Raw genomic sequence first — 20,130 nt, forward strand, 5'->3', positions numbered from 1 at the left:
GACAGCAGCTTGCCACATTGGCACAAGAAGAGGCCATTCATGTTGTCAAAGCTGTTACAAGAAAGACTTGCATTTATATAGTGCCTTTCATAACCTTGGGATGTCCCGAAGTGTTTTCCAGCCAATGAAGTATTTTTGAAGTGTATTCACTGTTGTAATGTAAAAAACATGGCAGCCAATTTGCACACAGCAAACTCCCTCAAACAGCACCGTGATAATGAATTTTAGTGATCTTGACTGAGGGATAAATATTGGCCAGGACACCAGGGATAACCCCCCCTGTTCCCCCTCGACATAGTGCCATGGGGATCTTGCATGTTTAACTGAGAGGGCAGACATGTAAACCATAAATTTAAACCTAGAGTCGGTAGCTCCAACAGTGCAGAACTCCCTCAGTACTGCAATGAAAGTGTCAGCCTCAATTTCTGTGCTCAAGTCTGTGGAACTGGACATCCCATCCCCAGCTTTCTGACTCAGAAATGGGGGTGGTACCAACTGAGCCACCACCAACATTCTTTGGTCAACTGAAAATGTGCAGCATGGCCACTGATGACTCTGTTGAATGTATTTAGATTCCTGAGGAAAGCTTTAAACATTTTAACCTAAACTCTTGGACAGTAAAGCTCCAGAATATCAAAATAACATTCTAATTTAGATTATTCAATACAGAGAGGCCATGGCCCTCGCAGCAATAGAACCATTGTATTTCCAGATCCCTTTGAGCACTTCTGCTTTTGCCTGTTATTACAACTTTAAATTACATCCTTTGACAGGTATTTATCCACCTCCTTTTTTTTTTACAAGTTTGAATTGACACCGTGTTAATTGCTTTTGCTGAGAGTCTGTTGCCACATAAGAAAAGGACAATAGTTGGAAAACAGTGTCATTTTATTATAGACATGCAAAAGACAGTCCATGCATCTGAAAAATCCATCATTAGTAACAGATGGAGCCAATACTGCTCACTATCAACTTTCAATAAATGTTCCAAAATGCTTTACAGTGTAAGAATATTAAGAAATTTAGTAAAATCCCAATAAACCTGTATAAAAAACAGATACTGATACGTTTCAAGGCGACATGCTGTAATGCAAAGTAGTCCATCGCGTGTAAAAATCTGTCAACAGTACAACAGGTTAGGAGAATGCAGGCCTGGTGACTACACATGCAAAATATTTTCTCTCATTCATTTTAAAAGTCACTGAGACGTGCTATGCATCATAATTTGTACTGGGTAAAAGGTCGCTAAAGTATTACGGCGCAAGTGTTCGGGAAGACTCGTAGTCCGACAGACATTTTGGCGGAATTGCTTTTCCATTGTAATAATCCACCACTTGGTTCGGGACTTCAGCAAGGACACTCTTTGCCAGAGCAGCAGGAGATGCCTGCAAAGAAAAGAAGCAGATTAATGCCCTGTCCACTTTAGGAATTAAAGGGGATTGGTGGCCTGAATTTTCCCAGCCTCACTGAAGCTGCCTCCTTGCGCTTTTCATGGAGGTGGGTTTGCCGTGGTGATAGCAACCCACCCTTCACCCACGGGAAGGCAACTAAGATATTTAAGAAATCGATTAGTGTCTATTTTACCAGAATTACAGAATTGTTACAGCACAGAAGGAGTCCATTTGGCCCTTTCTGTCTGTATCTCTGAATGACATATGCACCTTGTGCCACTCCCCCACCTTCTTCCTGTAGCCTTGCACATTCTTCCTTTTTAGATAATAATCCCATTCCCTCAGGAATGCCTCGATTGAACCTGTCTCCACCACCCTCTCAGGCAGTGCATTCCAGACCTTAACCACTTGCTGTGTGACAAACTTTCTCCTCTTGTCCCCATTGCTCCTTTTTGCCAACCTGTGCCCTCTCGTTGTTGATCCTGCCACCAGTGGAAACAGTTTATCCCTAAATACTCTGTACCACAGCAATGGCATCTTCTGAAGGGGTGGCATGGACCCCCTCTTGTGTCAGCACCACCAGCAACTCAAAGGACGAGGTGGCTGCACAGCGGGAGGCCGGAGGTGCGATTGGTTTGAACTTGCAAGAAAAAAGAAAAGGGCAAGGCTGCTATCTCCCTGGGTCAGAGACTTTTCATTGCTTCAGCATCTCCTGGTGACTGATGCCTCCCCACATTGCTGGGACTGATTCAGTGGCAGGTGGTCCCTTTGTTAAGGTGCCACCTCCATTGAGTTCCTGCCACTCCCGCTGCTTGGATCTAGACAGTGCTCTCACTGGGAGATGGTGAAGGCTGCTGCCTGCTCCAGCGCTGGGTGACCAACTGTCCTGTATGTTTAGGGATGGTCCCCATTTTTGAATGCTTCTCCCACGTGAAAGTAAACCAGTGAGAAACATAAAAATGGACTGTAAAGGCTTCTACAGGTATGTAAAAAGGAAAAGATTCAAAAAGACAAATGTGGGCTTGCTACAAGCAGAGACAGGAGAATTTATAATGGGGATAAGGAAATGGCAGAGAAACTGAACAAATACTTTGTGTCCGTCTTCATGGAGGAAGATACAAAAAAATTCCTCCCAAGATTACTTGAGAACCAAGGGGCTAGCGGGAATGAGGAACTGAAAGAAATTATTATTGGTAAAAAAAAAAAGTAGTACTGGGGAAATTAATGGGACTGAAAGTGGAGAAATGCACTGGATCTGATGATCTATATTCCAGAGTGTTGAAAAAGGGTGGCTGTAGAGATGGTGGATGTGTTGGTGGTCATCTTCCAAAATTCTATACATTCTGCAGATTAGCAGGTAGCAAATGTAAATCCACTATTTAAGAAAGGAGGGAGAGAGAAAACAGGGATCTACAGTCCTGTTAGTGGGGAAAATTCTGGAATCTATTTCTCAAGGATGTGATAACTGAACACTTAGAAAATAATGGTAGAATTGGGCAGAGCCAACATGGATTTATGAAAGGAAAATCATGTTTGACAAACCTGTTAAGGATTTTTGGGGGGTGTAACTAGCAGAATGTATAAGGGGGAACCTGAGGGTGCGGTCTATTTGGATTTGTGGAAGGCATTGGCTAATCCCACACAGGAGATTAGTAAGCAAAATTAGAGCACTTGGGCTAAGGGTTAATATACTGGCATGAATTGAGAACAGGCAGAAAACAGAGAGTAGGAATAAAAGGGTCAATCTCAGGCTGGCAGGCGGTGTCTAGTGGGGAATCAATAGCCCCAGCTATTCACAAGCTATATCAATGTTTTGGATGTGGGGACCGAGTTTAATATTTCCAAGTTTGCTGAAGACACAAAACGAGGCGAGAATGTGAGATGTGAGGAGGATGCAAAGTGGCTTCAAGGAGATTTAGACAGGCTAAGTGAGTAGGAAACAACATGGCAGATGGAATATAATGTGGAAAAATGTGAAGTTATCCAATTTGATAGGAAGAACAGAAATGCAGAGTATTTCTTAAATGGTGAAAGATTGGGAAGTGTTGATGTCCAAAGGGACCTGGATGTCCTTGTTCACAGGTGACTGATAGCTGACATGCAGGTGCAGCAAACAATTAGGAAGGGAAATGGTATGTTGGCCTTTATTGTAAGAGGATTTGAGTACAGAAGTGAAGAAATCTTGCTGAAATTGTATGCACCTTGGTGGAACCGCATCTGGAGAATTGTCTACATTTTTAGTCTCCTTACCCAAGGAAGGATATACTGGCCCTAGAGGGACTGTCACCAGACTAAACCTGGCATGCTGGCGTTGTCCAACGTAGAGAGATTGAGGAGACTGGAGTTTAGAAGAATGTGAGTTGATCTCATTGAAGCATACAAAATTCTTACAGGGCTCGATGGGGTAGATTCAGGAAGGATGTTTCCCCTGGCTGTGGGGAGGTCTAGAACCAGGGGGCACAGTCTCAGAAAAAGAGGTTGGTCGTTTAGGCCTGAGATGAGGAGTAATTTCTCCATTCAGATGGTGGTGAATCTTTGGAATTCTCTACCCCAGGGGGCTGTAGAGGCTCAGTCATTGAGTATGTTCAAGACAGAGGTCGATAGATTTCTAGATATTAAAGGTATTCACTGATATGCAGATAATGCAGGGACAATGATGTTGAGGTAGGTCAGCCATGATCTAGTTGAATCGTGCTCAAGGGGCCAAATGGCCTACTCCTCCTAGTTCTTATGTGCCTTATGTCTCTTAAGGGACACATTTTGTCCCTCACTTCTAGGACAGCCTGTGGAGACTGAGCCTGGAAGTCACCGGCAACCAACGCCACACTACTCTTATGGTCATCAGCAACCTCCCAACCCATCCCCTGGCCCCACGGCCGAAGTGTCCTTTTTATTTCATAAGCGTTGGTCACCCTGAATGGATCAGTCAAATTCCTGCCTCCTGCACCCACCTGTTCTTCTTAATTAGATGGCAAGTACGCTGGCTGGTTCCCAGCAGATTCCATCAGTGGGTGCACTGCTGCAATGAGTGGGGTTGGGATCTGGGAATGCTCAAAATTGTTCCAAGTGCAGAAGATTTCAGTCATTGTATTAGGGGAAAATTCTAGAAGAGGGAAGGAGACTTCCAGTTTAAAACAATGTCTTGCCCCCTGCCCCATCCCCATAGTTTAGGTAATTCAGCAAAGTCATTTACATTTTTAGGAGGAATTCTAAACGTTGGGTTTTCTCATTACTGCTTCACACAAACCCAACACTTCAGATGTGGCAAAGGAACAAGCAGCTAATATTAATCCTGGATCCTTAAGTAATAAAAACAAAAACTGCGGATGCTGGAAATCCTGCTTCAGTGCCGCTTCATGCTCTCATCAGGACCTGGAAAAATTTATTAATTTTGCTTCCAATCTCCACCCCTCCATCATTTACACATGGTCCATCTCTGACACTTCCCTTCCCTTCCTTGACCTCTCTATCTCAATTTCTGGTGATAGACTGTCCACCAATATTCATTACAAGCCTACCGATTCCCACAGCTACCTCGACTACAGCTCCTCACACCCCGCTTCCTGTAACGACTCCACCCCATTCTTTCAGTTTCTTCGCTTTCGTCGCATCTGTTCTGATGATGCTACCTTCAAAAACAGTTCCTCTGACATGTCCTCCTTCTTCCTTAACCGAGGTTTTCCACCCACGGTCGTTGACAGGGCCCTCAACCGTGTCCGGCCCATCTCCCGTGCATCCGCCCTCACGCCTTCTCCTCCCTCCCAGAAACATGATAGGGTCTCCCTTGTCCTCACTTATCACCCCACCAGCCTCCGCATTCAAAGGATCATCCTCCACCATTTCCGCCAACTCCAGCATGATGCCACCACCAAACACATCTTCCCTTCACCCCCACCCCAGCGGCATTATGGAGGGATCGTTCCCTCCAGGACACCCTAGTCCACTCCTCCATCACCCCGTACTCCTCAACCCCCCTCCTATGGCACCACCCCATGCCCACACGAAAGATGCAACCTGCCCCTTCACTTCCTCTCTTCTCACCGACCAAGGGCCCAAACACTCCTTTCAAGTGAAGCAGCATTTCACTTGCATTTCCCCTAACTTAGTCTACTACATTCGTTGCTCCCAATGTGGTCTCCTCTACATTGGAGAGACCAAACGTAAACTGGGTGACCGCTTTGCAGAATACCTGCGGTCTGTCCACAAGAATGACCCAAACCTCCCTGTTGCTTGCCATTTTAACACTTCACCCTGCTTTCTTGCCCACATGTCTGTCCTTGGCTTGCTGCATTGTTCCAGTGAAGCCCAATGCAAACTGGAGGAACAGCACCTCCTCTTCCGACTAGGCACTTTACAGCCTTCTGGATGGACATTGAATTCAACAACCTTAGATCTTGAACTCTATCCTCCATCCCCACCCTCTTTCCGTTTCTTCCCCCTTCCTTTTGTTTTTTCCAATAATTTATATAGATTTTTCTTTTCCCACCAATTTCCATTATTTTTAAATCTATACCTTTTATGCCTTGTTAGTCTTTCTACCCCACCTCCACTAGAGCTGTACCTTGTGTGTCCTGCCATCCATTCTTAATTAGCACATTTGTTTAGATAATATCACCACCTTCAACACCTCTTTGTTCTTTTGTCTGTGACATCTTTTGATTATCTGCTCCTATCACTGCTTGCTTGTCCCTACAACCCCCTCCCCCCACTTCTCTCCCCCCATCCTCCCCTCGACCTTAAACCAGCTTATATTTCACCCCTTTCCTAATATTACTCAGTTCTGTTGAAGGATCATGAGGTCTCGAAACGTCAACTCTTTTCTTCTCCGCCGATGCTGCCAGACCTGCTGAGTTTTTCCAGGTAATTCTGTTTTTGTTCTGGATTCTTAAGTAACTGGCTTCCCTTCCTGTTAGTACTGATTAAACCAAATTTTCTTGCAGTCCAAATGAATGAGGTTTTTGAAATTTTACATGGATCAATTCACAGTGAAACCCATTGTGAAATTAAAAGCGTCATTGATTGCTTGAGGTTGATAGCGAAGACAATGCTAATCCCAGGCAGCAGATACCTTAATACAAACTAATTCTCTGGAGCTCCTCAGAAGTGAACCAGATGTTTATGTCAACTGAATGGCTTTTTTTTTTATTGACACATCTCCAGTGTAATAAAGAGATTGCTCACAGTTACATTTTTCTCCTGAATAGGAGAGATCTTCAATAATTTTGGTGTATTACGTAATTGAGTGGAGTTCTTTACCGTGAAACCTCTCCCCCTTCAAAAATGATTCCCTTTAATTTTGTACAGTAGCTGTGAAATTTTAGCCCGGATTTTGCGGTAGCGATGATGGTGGAACTGTCAGCACTCATCGCCGTCGTTTCTCTGAAACTGACGGCAGCTTCTGAGACCCGCACCTGTAAGAGTTAAACACAGAAATCCAGAAGGTGCTGTCAGTGATTCTAAGTGTCTTCAGAGGGTGTGCTGTTGAAAATCCCTCAGTGTACAATCAGTTAGAAATCACTGAACTGATGAAAATTTCCTCTCTTATGCTACTAGTTTTGCTGTAAAACCCTTACAGAATAAATTATTTGTTATGGGGATTAACTGGATTTTTAAGTGGGTACTAAGTTCATAGTTACTACAGAACGGCATGTCTGGCCTTGAAAAACTAATTTTATAATTGGAAAGGGGAAATCCATGCCACAGAGATCACTGGATCTTTGCAGGGAGCTTTTTTCTAACCACTGATGCTAGTGGAACTAATTTCAATTGTCACATTTGATATTTTTTAAAATTCCATCATGGGGTGTGGGCATTGCTAGCAAGGCCAACATTTGTTCCCGGTCCCTAATTGAAAATGAATGGCTTGCTAGGCAGTTAAGGGCCAACCACATTGCTGTGGGTCTGGAGTCAAATGTCGGCCTGTCCAGGTAGGGATGGTAGGTTTCCTTCACCAACCGGATGGGTTTTTACAACAATCTATGATAGTTGTCATAGTCACTGTTCATGATGGCTAGCTTTGTATTCCAGATTTATTAAATAATTGAATGCAAATTCTATGAGGTGCTGTGGTGGGATTTGAACCCATGTCCACAGAGCCTGGACCTCTGGGTTACAATCCAGTGATGTTACCACTATGCCACTGCCTCCTCCAATAACACTATGCCCAGTTCCCAGTATAACCTCCCATTTCTCTGAGGGAGAAACTCTCATGTCCTGTGAGTGTGGAAGAAGAATCAGAGAAACCCTAGGAAAACAGCATAGAGTGACATATCCCTGTGCTCTTAAAGTCCTCAGCTGAGATTGCAGCAAAATAATAAAAACAGCGAAACTATAGTTCTGCTTGTAGACCTATGCAACTTTATAACCTTTGCAATGTCCAATCGCTATAGGAAATAATCTAAGCTGCCATTAAACTGACTGACTCATGTGAATAAGCATGGCATTTTTCTGACTAACTGCGTTACAATACATGGTATAACTATATAACCCTTCAAGCACCATCTGCCCTGCATGTGGCAGAATCCACAGGTCATGTATTGGGCTTATCAGCAATCTCGGAAAATAGCAAGCCGGAGTGGAAGCAAGTCATTGCTTCAAGTTATTGCAGAAAATAAAAGCTCATGGTACAGGGGGTAACATATTGGCATGGATAGAAGATTGGCTGTTTAACAGGAAGCAGGGAGTAGGCATAAATGGGTCTTTTCAGGTGGGCAGGATGTAACGAGCGGTGTGCCACAGAGTTCAGTGCTAGGACCTCAACTGTTTACAATTTATATAAATGACTTGGATGAAGGGATGAATGGGATGGTTTCCAAATTTGCCGATGATACCAAGATAGGTATGTTGTGAAGAGGACATAAGGAAGCTAGGAAAGGATCTAGATAGCTTAAGTGAGTGGGCAAAAAACCTGGCAAATGGAGTACAAGGTGAGAAAATGTGAAATTGTCCATTTTGGCAGGAAGAATAAAAGAGAAGCTTATTACCTAAATGGTGAGAGATTGCAGAGCTCTGAGGCGCAGAGGGATCTGGGTGCATGAATCACAAAAGCCTAGTATGTAGGTACAGCAAGTAATTAGGAAAGCTAATAGAATGTTATCATTTATTGCAAGGAGAATTGAATACAAAAATAGGGAGATTATGTTCCAGTTATACAAAGCACTTGTGAGACCACATTTGGAGTACTGCGTACAGTATTGGTCACCTTATTTAAGGAAGGGTATAAATGCGTTGGAAGCAGTTCAGAGATGGTTTACCAGACTGATACCTGGAATGGTGAGGCTAGTATCCACCGCAGTTTAGAAGAGTAAGAGGCAACTTGATTGAAACATATAAGATCCTGAGGGGTCTTGACAGGGCGGATGTGGAGAGGATGTTTCCTCTTGTGGGAGAATCTAGAATTAGGGGTTATTGTTCAAAAATAGGGGATCATCCATTTAAAATGGAGATGAGGCTAAAATTTTTCTGAGGGTTGTGAGTCTTTGAAACTCTTCCTGAAAAGGCGGTAGAAGCAGAGTCTTTGAATATTTTTAAGGTGGATAGATTATTGGTAAGCAAGAAGGTGATAGGTTATCAGGGGTGCAGATTTGAAGTTACTATCAGATCAGCCATGATCTTATTAAATGGTGGAGCAGGCTCAAGGGACCAAATGGCCTACTCCTGCTCCTTGTTTGTATATTTGTATCCCAAGGGACTGCCTAAGAAGAAGATAAAAACAAAAAAACTGCGGATGCTGGAAATCCAAAACAAAAACAGAATTACCTGGAAAAACTCAGCAGGTCTGGCAGCATCGGCGGAGAAGAAAAGAGTTGACGTTTCGAGTCCTCATGACCCTTCGACAGAACTTGAGTTCGAGTCCAGGAAAGAGCTGAAATATAAGCTGGTTTAAGGTGTGTGTGTGGGGGGCGGAGAGATAGAGAGACAGAGAGGTGGAGGGGGTTGGTGTGGTTGTAGCGACAAACAAGCAGTGATAGAAGCAGAATATCAAATATATATTCTGCTTCTATCACTGCTTGTTTGTCGCTACAACCACACCAACCCCCTCCACCTCTCTGTCTCTCTATCTCTCCGCCCCCCACACACACACCTTAAACCAGCTTATATTTCAGCTCTTTCCTGGACTCGAACTCAAGTTCTGTCGAAGGGTCATGAGGACTCGAAACGTCAACTCTTTTCTTCTCCGCCGATGCTGCCAGACCTGCTGAGTTTTTCCAGGTAATTCTGTTTTTGTTTTGCCTAAGAAGAAGGATGACTATATTATAAAACAAAAATAAAAATACCTGGAAAAACTCAGCAGGTCTGGCAACATCTGCGGAGAGCAATACAGTTAACGTTTCGAGTCCGGATGACTATATTATTCATGTTTTTATGGTAATTAAAAAAAGGTCTTTCAATGATCACTGCCTTTGTGTTTGTGTTTAAGTGGTTTCATTGTTTCTGGCTACAGTATACACAGGCTTAGTACTGTCAAGTATTTCTGAGTCTCACAGAAATATTTATTTCTGTCTAGTAGGCCAAGGTTAATTAAAATTTGTTTGAGATTTGATTCCTGCTGCACAAAGGAAAGTTTCATGTGGTAATTGTTTGACGAGCTGAGCAGTTGTCACAGTTAATTAGCAATTTCCATTACTACTCCTTGTTAACATTGCTGAGTGCAACACAGCATAACACTGACCAGACTTCTCAGCGTGTAACTGTTACAATCAATAGTCGTTCAGTGTTAAAAACAAAAAAACTGCGGATGCTGGAAATCCAAAACAAAAACAAAAACAGAATTACCTGGAAAAACTCAGCAGGTCTGGCAGCATCGGCGGAGAAAAAAAGAGTTGACGTTTCGAGTCCTCATGACCCTTCAACAGAATTGTTGAACAGTTCTGTCGAAGGGTCATGAGGACTCGAAACATCAACTCTTTTCTTCTCCGCCGATGCTGCCAGACCTGCTGAGTTTTTCCAGGTAATTCTGTTTTTGTTTTTGTTTTAGTCTTTCAGTGTGTTTGTCATGATGTAGCAACAGTGTGGAGCTCAATGCTCCTCAATACTGGTCTATATCGGCTGCTGTCAATGAATAGAAGGAACTCAAGGTAGTAAAGTAACTTACTGCTGATATCAAATCACTGGTGGCATGGGAGTGATATCAAGATCATTCGAGGGATTGAAATAACTACCAGAATCATGGAATGGTTATTGGACAGAAGGAGGCCATTTGGCCCATCGTGCCTGTGCTGGCTCTCTGTAAGAGCTACTCAGCTTATCACACTCCCCTGCCTTTTCCCATAACCCAGCACTTTCTTTTCTTTTTGAATAACTATCCCATTTTCTTCTGAAAGGCACAATTGAACGTGCTTCCACCACACTCTCAGGCAGCCCATTCCAAATTCTAACCACTTGCTGTGTAAAAAAACTTTTCCTCATGTCACTATTGCCTCTTTTGCCAATCGCCTTAAATCAGTGTCTTCTGGTTCCCAACTCTTCTGCCAATGGCAACAGTTTCCCCCTGTCTAATCTGTCCAGACCCCTCGTGACTTTGAACACCTTTATCAAATCTCCTCTCAACCTTCTCATCTCCAAGGAGAACAGAACCCAACTTCTCCAATCTATTCATACAAGTGGAGTTCCTCAACCCTAGAACCATTCTTATGAGTCTTTTCCACATGCTCACTAAATCCTTCACATCCTTCCTAAAGTGTGGTTCCAAGAACTGGACAAAATACTCTAGTTGAAGCCAAGCGTTTGTACTCAAGGTCATTTGAGCTTCACTGTCACAGATTCTGACATCCATTTGTTTCTGTAAACATGCACAAGATTGTGCATTCCTGTAACCCCCTCCCCAAAAAAACCTGATACGTCCAGCCCCACTATGTTATTTAACACATGCTAATCTCCTAAAATGGGTAATGCAATGTTCTACTGTTATCCTCAAAGCAAAGGAAGGGATTGAATGGTGACATGTATTAACAACTGCCCCTTCCAACCACTGGATCAAGACCAATGCAATGCACTTATATTGTCAATAATTTCCTCGTGATGAGGAATGACCCTTGCTCTGATAACAGCGAATGTGTCCACGTGTAAAGCCTGCACATGTGTCAGATTCGTGCAAGGCTCTCAATGCAAAAGCTTGAAAGTACCATGTAACCTACAAAGCCGTGTGCCTCACTTTCTCTCCGTTCTACCACGGCCCAAGCAACTGAGTCCCTACTTGCACAACTCGATAACAAAACAAAGTGAAATAAAGCAGATTTGGCAATCACTAACTCTGCAGTTCAATATGAACTCACACTAAATTATTCCTGTCAATGAATGAATCTATGGAGGTAATGACTGCAGGAACTTAGGGGTTTCTCTTCACATATTGGAAATAAGGTATGTTTGTCAGGAGAGTATAGAGGGAGAACAGTGCAGACACTGGTTGCAAATGTGGGCCTCACCTTAATTAGCACAAAAAATAGGATTTAGAAACATAAGAAATGAGAATTAAGAGCTAGGAATAGGAGTAGGCCGTTCAGCCTGGTGAGGCTGCTCCACCATTCAATACATCGTGGCTGATCTTGAGCTTCAAATCCATTTACCGGCCTGCTCTCCATATCCCCTAATTCCCTGTGAGAGACCAAAAATCTGTCTATCTCAGCCTTAAATTTGTTCAATGATGGAGCCTCCACTCCCCTCTGCAGTGGAGAATTCCAAAGATTCACCACTCTCTGAATGAAGAGATTTCTCCTCATCTGAGTCCCCAAAGGATCGGCTCCTTTTCCTGTGACCGTGCCCCCGTGTTCTATATATCCGACCAGGGAAACAAGCTCCCAGGGCTTGGGATTTTCCGGCCCCAACACCGGCAGGCTGTTAAAAGTCAACGGCTCTCCAAATCTTTCCCTTCCTGCCTGGGACAACGCCCGCCGTTGTCGGAGCTGGAAAATCCCGTTCTCAATGTCAAGCGCCTTCAGGATGTTGGATGTTTCAATGAGATCACCTCTCATTCTTCTAAACCCCTGAGAGTTTAGGCCCAATTGACTACGAAAATGAGTCATACCCTTAATTCCAAACTGTCAGAGAACACACCCCTTGAAAACTGCACTGGAATAACAGCAACTGGCAAATAAAGTGTCAGGAGTTCGGAGCTGGACAACCTTTTAAAATATTTACACAGTCGCTGGGTCTGCTTCAGCTCAGAAAGCTTGGCTTTGCTTTGTCCTGAATAGACCCATTCGAATCAGGGGAGGGGGGTGGCACCGTGGTATTGTCACCAGACCAGGTAGTCTGTAAACCCAGGGGTAGTGCTCAGGGGACCACAGCAGATGGTGGAATTTGAATCCAATAAAAATATCTGGAATTACAAGTCTAATGATGACCGTGAAACCATTGCCGATTGTTGTAAAAACCCATCTGCCGTCCCAGCCTGGTCTGGGCTATGTGTGGCTTCAGATCCACAGCAATGTGGTTGACTCTTAAATGCCTGGGGTCAATTAGGGATGGGCAATAAATGCTGGCCCAGCCAGTGATGCCCATGTCCCACGGACGAATGAAAAACAAATCAACTCCCTGGTTACCCCCTACACCAAACGTGCTGCCATTTTACACAGAATCACACAGTGCAGAAGAGGCACAGCATTTGATTTATAAAGGAGACACAAATGGAAGTTTGTCTCATATCAGACACATTCTTTTGACATAAGCAGTCACTTATTGATCCTGATAGCCTGCAAAGTTTCTTTGAATATTCTGCCGGTATGAAATTTATTACAATTTTTATTAATCAGATTGGGAATCTTGCGTTTATTAGTCATGGATACTCAAGGCAGTGATGTACAAATCATTAAATATTTACTTTCTTGCATTTGTGCTTTGGTGCTTTAATACTTTGATGTTTAATCTTTGGAGAAAGCAAATATGGAAGTGATTAGGGCAGTAATCCCAATGAAGCAAACAGGCCTCTTTAGGACAGTGATCAATCCATTTGCGATTGATTTGCGGAGCTTCATCCAGTCTGCACTTCTGTTTGACTTGGAAAAAAATGTGGCTTCTTAAGAAATGAGCAAAATGACTCATCCTCCAAATATACTCTCCTGTTTTGAAGGCAGGTGCTTTGGGGACAAAGACTGAGTGCTCACTGCAGGGAGAATCAGGGGAAAACATTGGTCAGACCAGGTAAGGATGGCAGATTTCCTTCCCTAAAGGACATTAGGAAACCAAATGGTATTTTTTTTTTAATAACAATCAATGATAGTTTCATGGTCACCATTACTGAGACTAGCTTTACGTTCCATGTTTATTGGTTGAATTTAAATTCCACCAGCTTCCATGGTGGGATTTGAACGCCATGGGCAGAATTTTACGTCCCTTGGGCAGGTGCATGCCAGACCCGATCAGGCGTTAAACCGCGGGAGAAGACATCGGGGTGAACGTCCCCATGTCATCACGCGCTCACGCGATATTTCACTCGGCGGGCGCGCGCAAAAGTCGGAAGCGACAATTAAGAGGGCAATTGAACCTATTAACGACGCAATTGACTCCGATTTTGCCGTTGCCCGTCCAATCTTACGGTTGGCGGACGGGTGAATCGGCCAGGCGGCCTTTGCATTTTTCATCAAACCTCATCCAAGGGCCGGGATGAAATTTGGTGAAATAAAATAAATGTAAATATCTGCGGACAGCAATTTTATCAGCCGCATTTTCAGCTGGTTGATTATGATGCAATGGACACTTTTTTCAGCTCTTAATTGCTGAATTGGACACAGGCAGGTCACGTTCCACCCGCCTGACAAACAGACACACACAGAGAGCTGGATTTTCCTGGCCTCATGGAGAGGGCCTTGGCAGCGGGAGGGGTCATGGAAAATAGCAGGGGGGGGCGGGGGGGAGCTTCACTGGGACGGCCACGCGCTCCACTGAGGTGAACCCTCCTTTAGGGGCTATTTTGCATCAGCACCGGTATTATTCATTTATTTTATTCATTCATTCACGAGATGTGGGCTTCGCTGGCTGGGCCAGCATTTATTGCCCATCCCTAGTTGCCCTTGAGAAGGTGGTGGTGGTGAGCTGTCGCCTTGAACTGCTGCAGCCACGGTGGCTCGCCGCTGTGTGCAGAGAGGCTCCGTGCTCCATCGACAGGGTCCCCGGAGATGACAGACCACAGCCTTGTCTGCGAATGTGCCTGCAGAGCTGTTTCCCCTCCATCTCAATGGCCTGACTGCCCGAGGCCTCCTTCATTTCTAACTCCTACACAGGCAGTGAGAGTGCCCTTGTCTCGCCCGCCTGCCCGTCATGGCAGCAGCCACCTTTCCCCGGTGGAGCTGATGGTCTGCCTTCGCTGCGGTCCCTCTGGTTGAGCCAGCAGCAGCAGGAGCCCAGTCCGCCATCCCCAATGGGATGCCGAGCATGGAGGTGGCCAGTTAGGAAGCTGTCTCTAGGAAGGCTGTGCCGGAGGGCTCACTGGCGACTTGGATGGTCTCAGGACCTCCAGATGGGCCTGACATGGAGTTCTGGCACCCATTGGAAAATCCAGCGGGGAGAGCGAGAAAGAGAGAGAGAGAGAGTTGGCTTATGATTCTCGACCCACAGCTGCCTGTTTTTCATCTGAAAAACGTGCGGACGGCAATGATAAATCATGCAGGAAAGGTGATGTGTTACACGCCTCACCAGCTTTGAACAGTTCTCTTTGCCAATGGGTCAACCTCCTGCCCATCACCATCTGCCCTAGGGTACTCCCACAACACCTGCTCCAACGTTCTGCTCGGAGCCACTACAATCCTTGCCCTCCGGTGAAGCCAGCTGCCCGACAGCACCTGCCGAGCACTTGGCAACCTGCCTGAGTCCTGTTGGTGAGGGTCGACCATGATAGTGAATTCAGCCTTTGAAATCTGGCTCCAGGTGTGTTTCTGCCAAGGTCACACCCATCACGGACAGCAGATAAATACAGACCACCTTTGGAAAATAAACAGCTACATGTGGAACTGTAATAAGTGTGAGAAAGAGAATAAAATGGGAAGGAGAGAAAGTGTGAACATGTGCTTGTTTATCCATGTGGGGTAAAGCAGCCAACAATCTGCACACAGCAAGGATTCTCAAACAGCAAAGAGATATATGACCGGATATCCTGTTTTTATCTGTTCAGCATTATGGGATTTATAATAGCGTCTTAATTTAACATTTTATGTGAAAGACAGAGAATAGTGTCTGCACTGGGCTCTTAACTCCCTTGTAATTCTGACTGTAAAGCAATTCTCTCCTTATAATCTTCTGTTAATCAATGAGGCAGATGTTAATCAATGTCATTACAGCTCTACATTTAATTGCCATCTGCAATATTTCATTTTGCTGACACTATAGCTCCTACGCTCATTAAAATCTTGCGCCTGTGGGAATATGTCAACTTGCCTTAGTGTGGGTTAGTACTGGGGTCTTGTAGAGGTGTTTCAACCAATAAGTTTGACTAACTGAACATCGAATCGCAGATCATTGACCATTAGACAACAGGCCGCTGATCTTTCAACCAGTCAAATCACCGAAAGGGAAGACTTAGTCGCTTATCTAACCAGCATGTCTCTTTGAGCTTCTCTTGAGGACAATTACAATACATAACACTGAACAACACTGCAAAATTAGAAACTAATTTTTTAAAGCATTAAATTCACGTTAAAAATACTCCATTTCAATTACAGGCCAAAATAATGTAGTTGAAAACATATCTGCAAAGGTTCCTTCGACAACACGTGACCTCTATCATCTAGAAGAACAAGAGCAGCAGAGGCATGGGATTACCACCATCTGTAAGTTCCCCTCAAAGCCACTCACCATCCTGACTTGAAACAATATCGCCGTTCCTTCACTGTCACTGGTTCAAAATCCTGGAACTTCGTCCCTAACAGCACTGTGGGTGTAGCTACACCACATGGACTGCAGCAGTTCAAGATGGCAGCTCACCAGCACCTTCTCAAGGGCAATTAGGAATGGGCAATAAATGCTGGCCTTGCCAGCAATGCCCACATGTCATGAATGAATAAAAAAACACTACACCTTAATATATATCTGGTGGGAAAGCAAAGCTATTTCCAGACTTTAGTGGCAATACCTCGTGGCTCAGTGATGGCTCCAACTGATTCGTGTTGCTTACTCCTGCTCTTCCCCCATAGATGGTTGGCCAGACTGCTGCTCTTGCTATTTGTCCAATGTTAGTTGCCTGCTCCTGATCTGCCCGGTTACAGGTTTGTCACTCCCAGTTTACTCCTGATGTGGGCTATCAGCTCCTGTTCTCTCCCAACATTGGCTTGTTGCTCCACCTCCTCCCATTAAGGGAAATCCCCTCAGAATGTCAGGGTTGTGCCAAACAGCACTGAATGGGAGAAAAAAGAACTGGGAAAACCAAACCCCTTGATTCCCCGAGAGACCAAAAATCTGTCTATCCCAACTGGAATGATGGAGCATCCACAACCATCAGGGATAGAGAATTCCAAAGATTCACAACCCTTTGAGTGAAGTAATTTCTCCTCATCTCAGTCCGAAATGATCAGCCCCTTATCCTGAAACACGCACTTAATATTTAAAGAAAAAAAACACATTCGCCCATCTCCTTTACAGCTTCTCCTCCCAATGAAGCAAACGGGCCTCTTTAGGACAGTGATCAATCCCTTTGCGATTGATTACCTCTCCTTAGTATAGTGCACGGTAACCTCTCCAGTCCGGAAGTCTATTGTTCAGAAACACCAGGGGCAGAATTTTCCCCTTGGCGATTTGGGGGCGGGGCCCGCTCGCCGACAGGAAAATGACGGGGGAATGAGGTCAGGAGGAATCCCCGATGTCATCCCGGTCCCTTTAAATATTGAGGAAGGCGGGCGGACAGCGAAATCTGCTGTCTGCCTGCCTATCTGTCAATGGCCAATTGAGCCATTGACAGGATAATTAAGCTTGTTAAAGGCCCTGCCCGTCCAACCTTAAGGCTGGCGGGCAGGCCAGGAGCCTCCGGCAGGCTTCTGATAACACACGAAGCCTCATCCACCAGCGGGATGAGGTTTCATGTCCGTTTTTAAAAAGTGTAATAAAGTTTGTGTCGTTCTTATTAACACGTCCCATCTCGCGTGACATTGTCACACGGAGGGAGGGGGGAGACATGTTAATAATTTTAATATTTTTCTATTTTTAAAGATTTTTATACTGTCAGGAAACTCCCTGAGCCGCCCACCCATCAAGGTAAAAATTCTGGCCCAGTTTTCCAAAAATATTTTGAGCAGACTTTGGCATCATGTTTGTACCAGTACTTAGGGAGTGGAAAACATGGAAGATACGGCACTTACCTTGGTAAAACAATTTTTACTGCTGCTTTATAATGTTTTATCACTGCGTTACATTTCAGGTAAATATTTATAACTGTAGTGATTTCTGGTTCACGCACCAGGTTCCGCATTCTAATATCTTTCTATAATCCAAAAAATTTTGAAATCCAGAAATGACCTGGGGTAAAATTTTTGCCCCCATTGGGTGGGGGGGGGGGGGGGGGTGCAAACCCAATCGGTGCCATTTTACGTGCTCACCTGGAAGCACTTTGTGCGGGGCAGGGGGGGGAGAGGGGTGGAATTCCCTGAATCGGGGGTGCAAAAGAGCGCAGAAATCTCCCTGAGTCACCTCAGATCCGTTTAAGGTTTTAAAATGCAAATAAAGTAATTTAAAACTTTTAAAACATGCCCCCTCATGTGACACTGACACATGAGCTGGGACATGTCAAAGAATTATTTTAAAAGTTATTGAATTTTAAAACATGTCATGAAACCTCCTCCCGCCCGTGGATGAGGTTTCATGAAAAATGCGAAGGCCGCCTGGGCTCTTCGCCAGGCCCCCCGCCGACCTTAAGGCTGGACAGGCAGCTCATTTAATTGCTTAAATTAGTTTTTAACAGGCCTTAACAGGCCTTTGGCTGCGCGCCCGGCGAGCTGGAAACCTAAACGACGCGCGGTGATGTCGGGACGCCCGCCTGATGTCACCGTGCATCGTTTTACGCATCGGCAAGCGGGCCCCACCTCTGTGCGCCGACCGGAGAATTCAGCCCCTGGTCCCAAACATTCTGGACTGGAGAAATTACAGGGTATTCATTCCATAGGCCCACAGACTTGCTCATTAGAGAGACATGTTTTCCTCTTGAATTCATCAGGACAAGTGTAAGAATGTCAAATTTCAAATGATCAGCGCTTGGACAGCGGTTGCTGAACAATCCTGAGTGCGCTAGTAACTACACTAGTTTAAAATAATCAGTCAAGCTCAAATTGTGGCTCATTTACGCTTGGAAGAAGCGACATGCATTCAAATGCAGGAACCCGTTCTTTGCAAACAAAAGGACACGTTTAAGCCTTGCACCTTTTTTGAATTACCTGGGAGCTTGAGGAGCCTATGCTTCCTTGTTGCATGTTCCATGGCAACGCCTCTGCCAATCACAGTCAATCTGTCACCCAATCAGCACCCTTTTCAACTATTTGAAATTTGGCATTCTTGTGTTTGTCCTGATGAGTGCAAAATGAAAAGCTTCAGCATCATCTCTCTCTTTGCAGCTATATTAAAGTTCTGCACTACCAAGCTACTGTTACTGTAGTTTCCCGAGGACACCTTAAAAACTTTTTACAAGCTTCAGTGCGACCCTCTGGCCACCGATTGGCCAATTCGGGGAAAATCACTGCCAGATGATTCCTCCGACGTAGTGTGGGGGTCAGGACCCCCATTTGACCCAATGCTGAGGTCCCAACCCAAAATGCAAAATCCTGCCCTGCGTATCCGACTGTCTCGATTTATTTTCATCCTTATTACTTATTGCCAGCTCTCCCTAAATTGCTAATAAGTTAAGTGAACAGGAACAAGCACAAACTGCCCCAGGTTATATTGTCAGAGGTGTGAAAAGTGAGCCCAACAAACTTCAACAACACAAGGATGCCAGGCCCGGGAACAAACCTGAAGCTCCGCTTCCCCACTTACATGCTTGAAGTTCCTGAATGGCACAAACTGAACGATGTCTCGCAAAACGGGTTCACCCTTTGGGGAGCGGAGAATCCCGTCGTCTCCATCTAGCATCTGCATGTCGCTGAAGTCAGCGTTTCCAACCCCCACGATGATCACTGACATGGGAAGGTGAGAGGCATGGACAATGGCATCCCTGGTGTCAGCCATATCGGTGATCACTCCGTCCGTCAGAATCAGAAGGATGAAGTATTGCTGTCAAAGGAAAGAGACACAGTTAGAATCATAGAATGATACAGCACAGAAGGAGTCCATTCAGCCCATGGTGCCTATATCCTACTCCCCCTACACTTTCCCCAGTGCCTCATTTAAAAAAAAAATCCCCTTCACGTATCTATCCAATTCTCTGTTTTAAGCTGTGGAATCTGCTTCCACCACTCCTTCAGTTGGTGTATTCCAGATCATAAGGATTCACTGCATGAAGAAAATTGAGATTCTGTTCACTATGTATACTAATGAGGAACATTCCTTTTGTGTTTTATATACACCAAAAACATCAAATTGCTTGTAAAGAATGTGAAGATTGTTCTTCCACATTTGGTGCCCAGAGGAAACACTTCCTTTCAATCTAGAAATAATCCCAACACAATGTTCTCAGTTCCACTTCTTATACCCCCATTGTATTCTAATCCAGGTTCAGAATGCTCCTGTTTAACCCATTGCCACTTTCTGAATTGTATGTAATTGTATGAAGGTCACACATGTCAATGTCTTGTCAATTACATTATTAAGGTTTCTTAACGTCAATTACATG

General features: G+C 44.6%; 1 protein-coding gene across 1 annotated transcript in view; it reads right to left on the reverse strand.

Moving 5' to 3' along the window:
• Positions 1 to 870: 870 nt before the first annotated feature.
• The window catches only part of cpne4b (copine IVb), a 335,964-nt gene continuing 316,704 nt past the window's right edge, over positions 871 to 20,130 (reverse strand). The window contains exons 14-15 of the mRNA XM_041184286.1: positions 19,335 to 19,571; positions 871 to 1,385 (exon numbers count right to left, since the gene is read on the reverse strand). Coding sequence (XP_041040220.1) covers positions 1,254 to 1,385; positions 19,335 to 19,571 — 369 coding nt within the window. The 3' untranslated portion in view covers positions 871 to 1,253. The remainder of the gene's footprint in view (positions 1,386 to 19,334; positions 19,572 to 20,130) is intronic.

Source organism: Carcharodon carcharias, chromosome 3 (assembly GCF_017639515.1).
Source record: "Carcharodon carcharias isolate sCarCar2 chromosome 3, sCarCar2.pri, whole genome shotgun sequence".
Lineage (NCBI taxonomy): Eukaryota > Metazoa > Chordata > Chondrichthyes > Lamniformes > Lamnidae > Carcharodon > Carcharodon carcharias.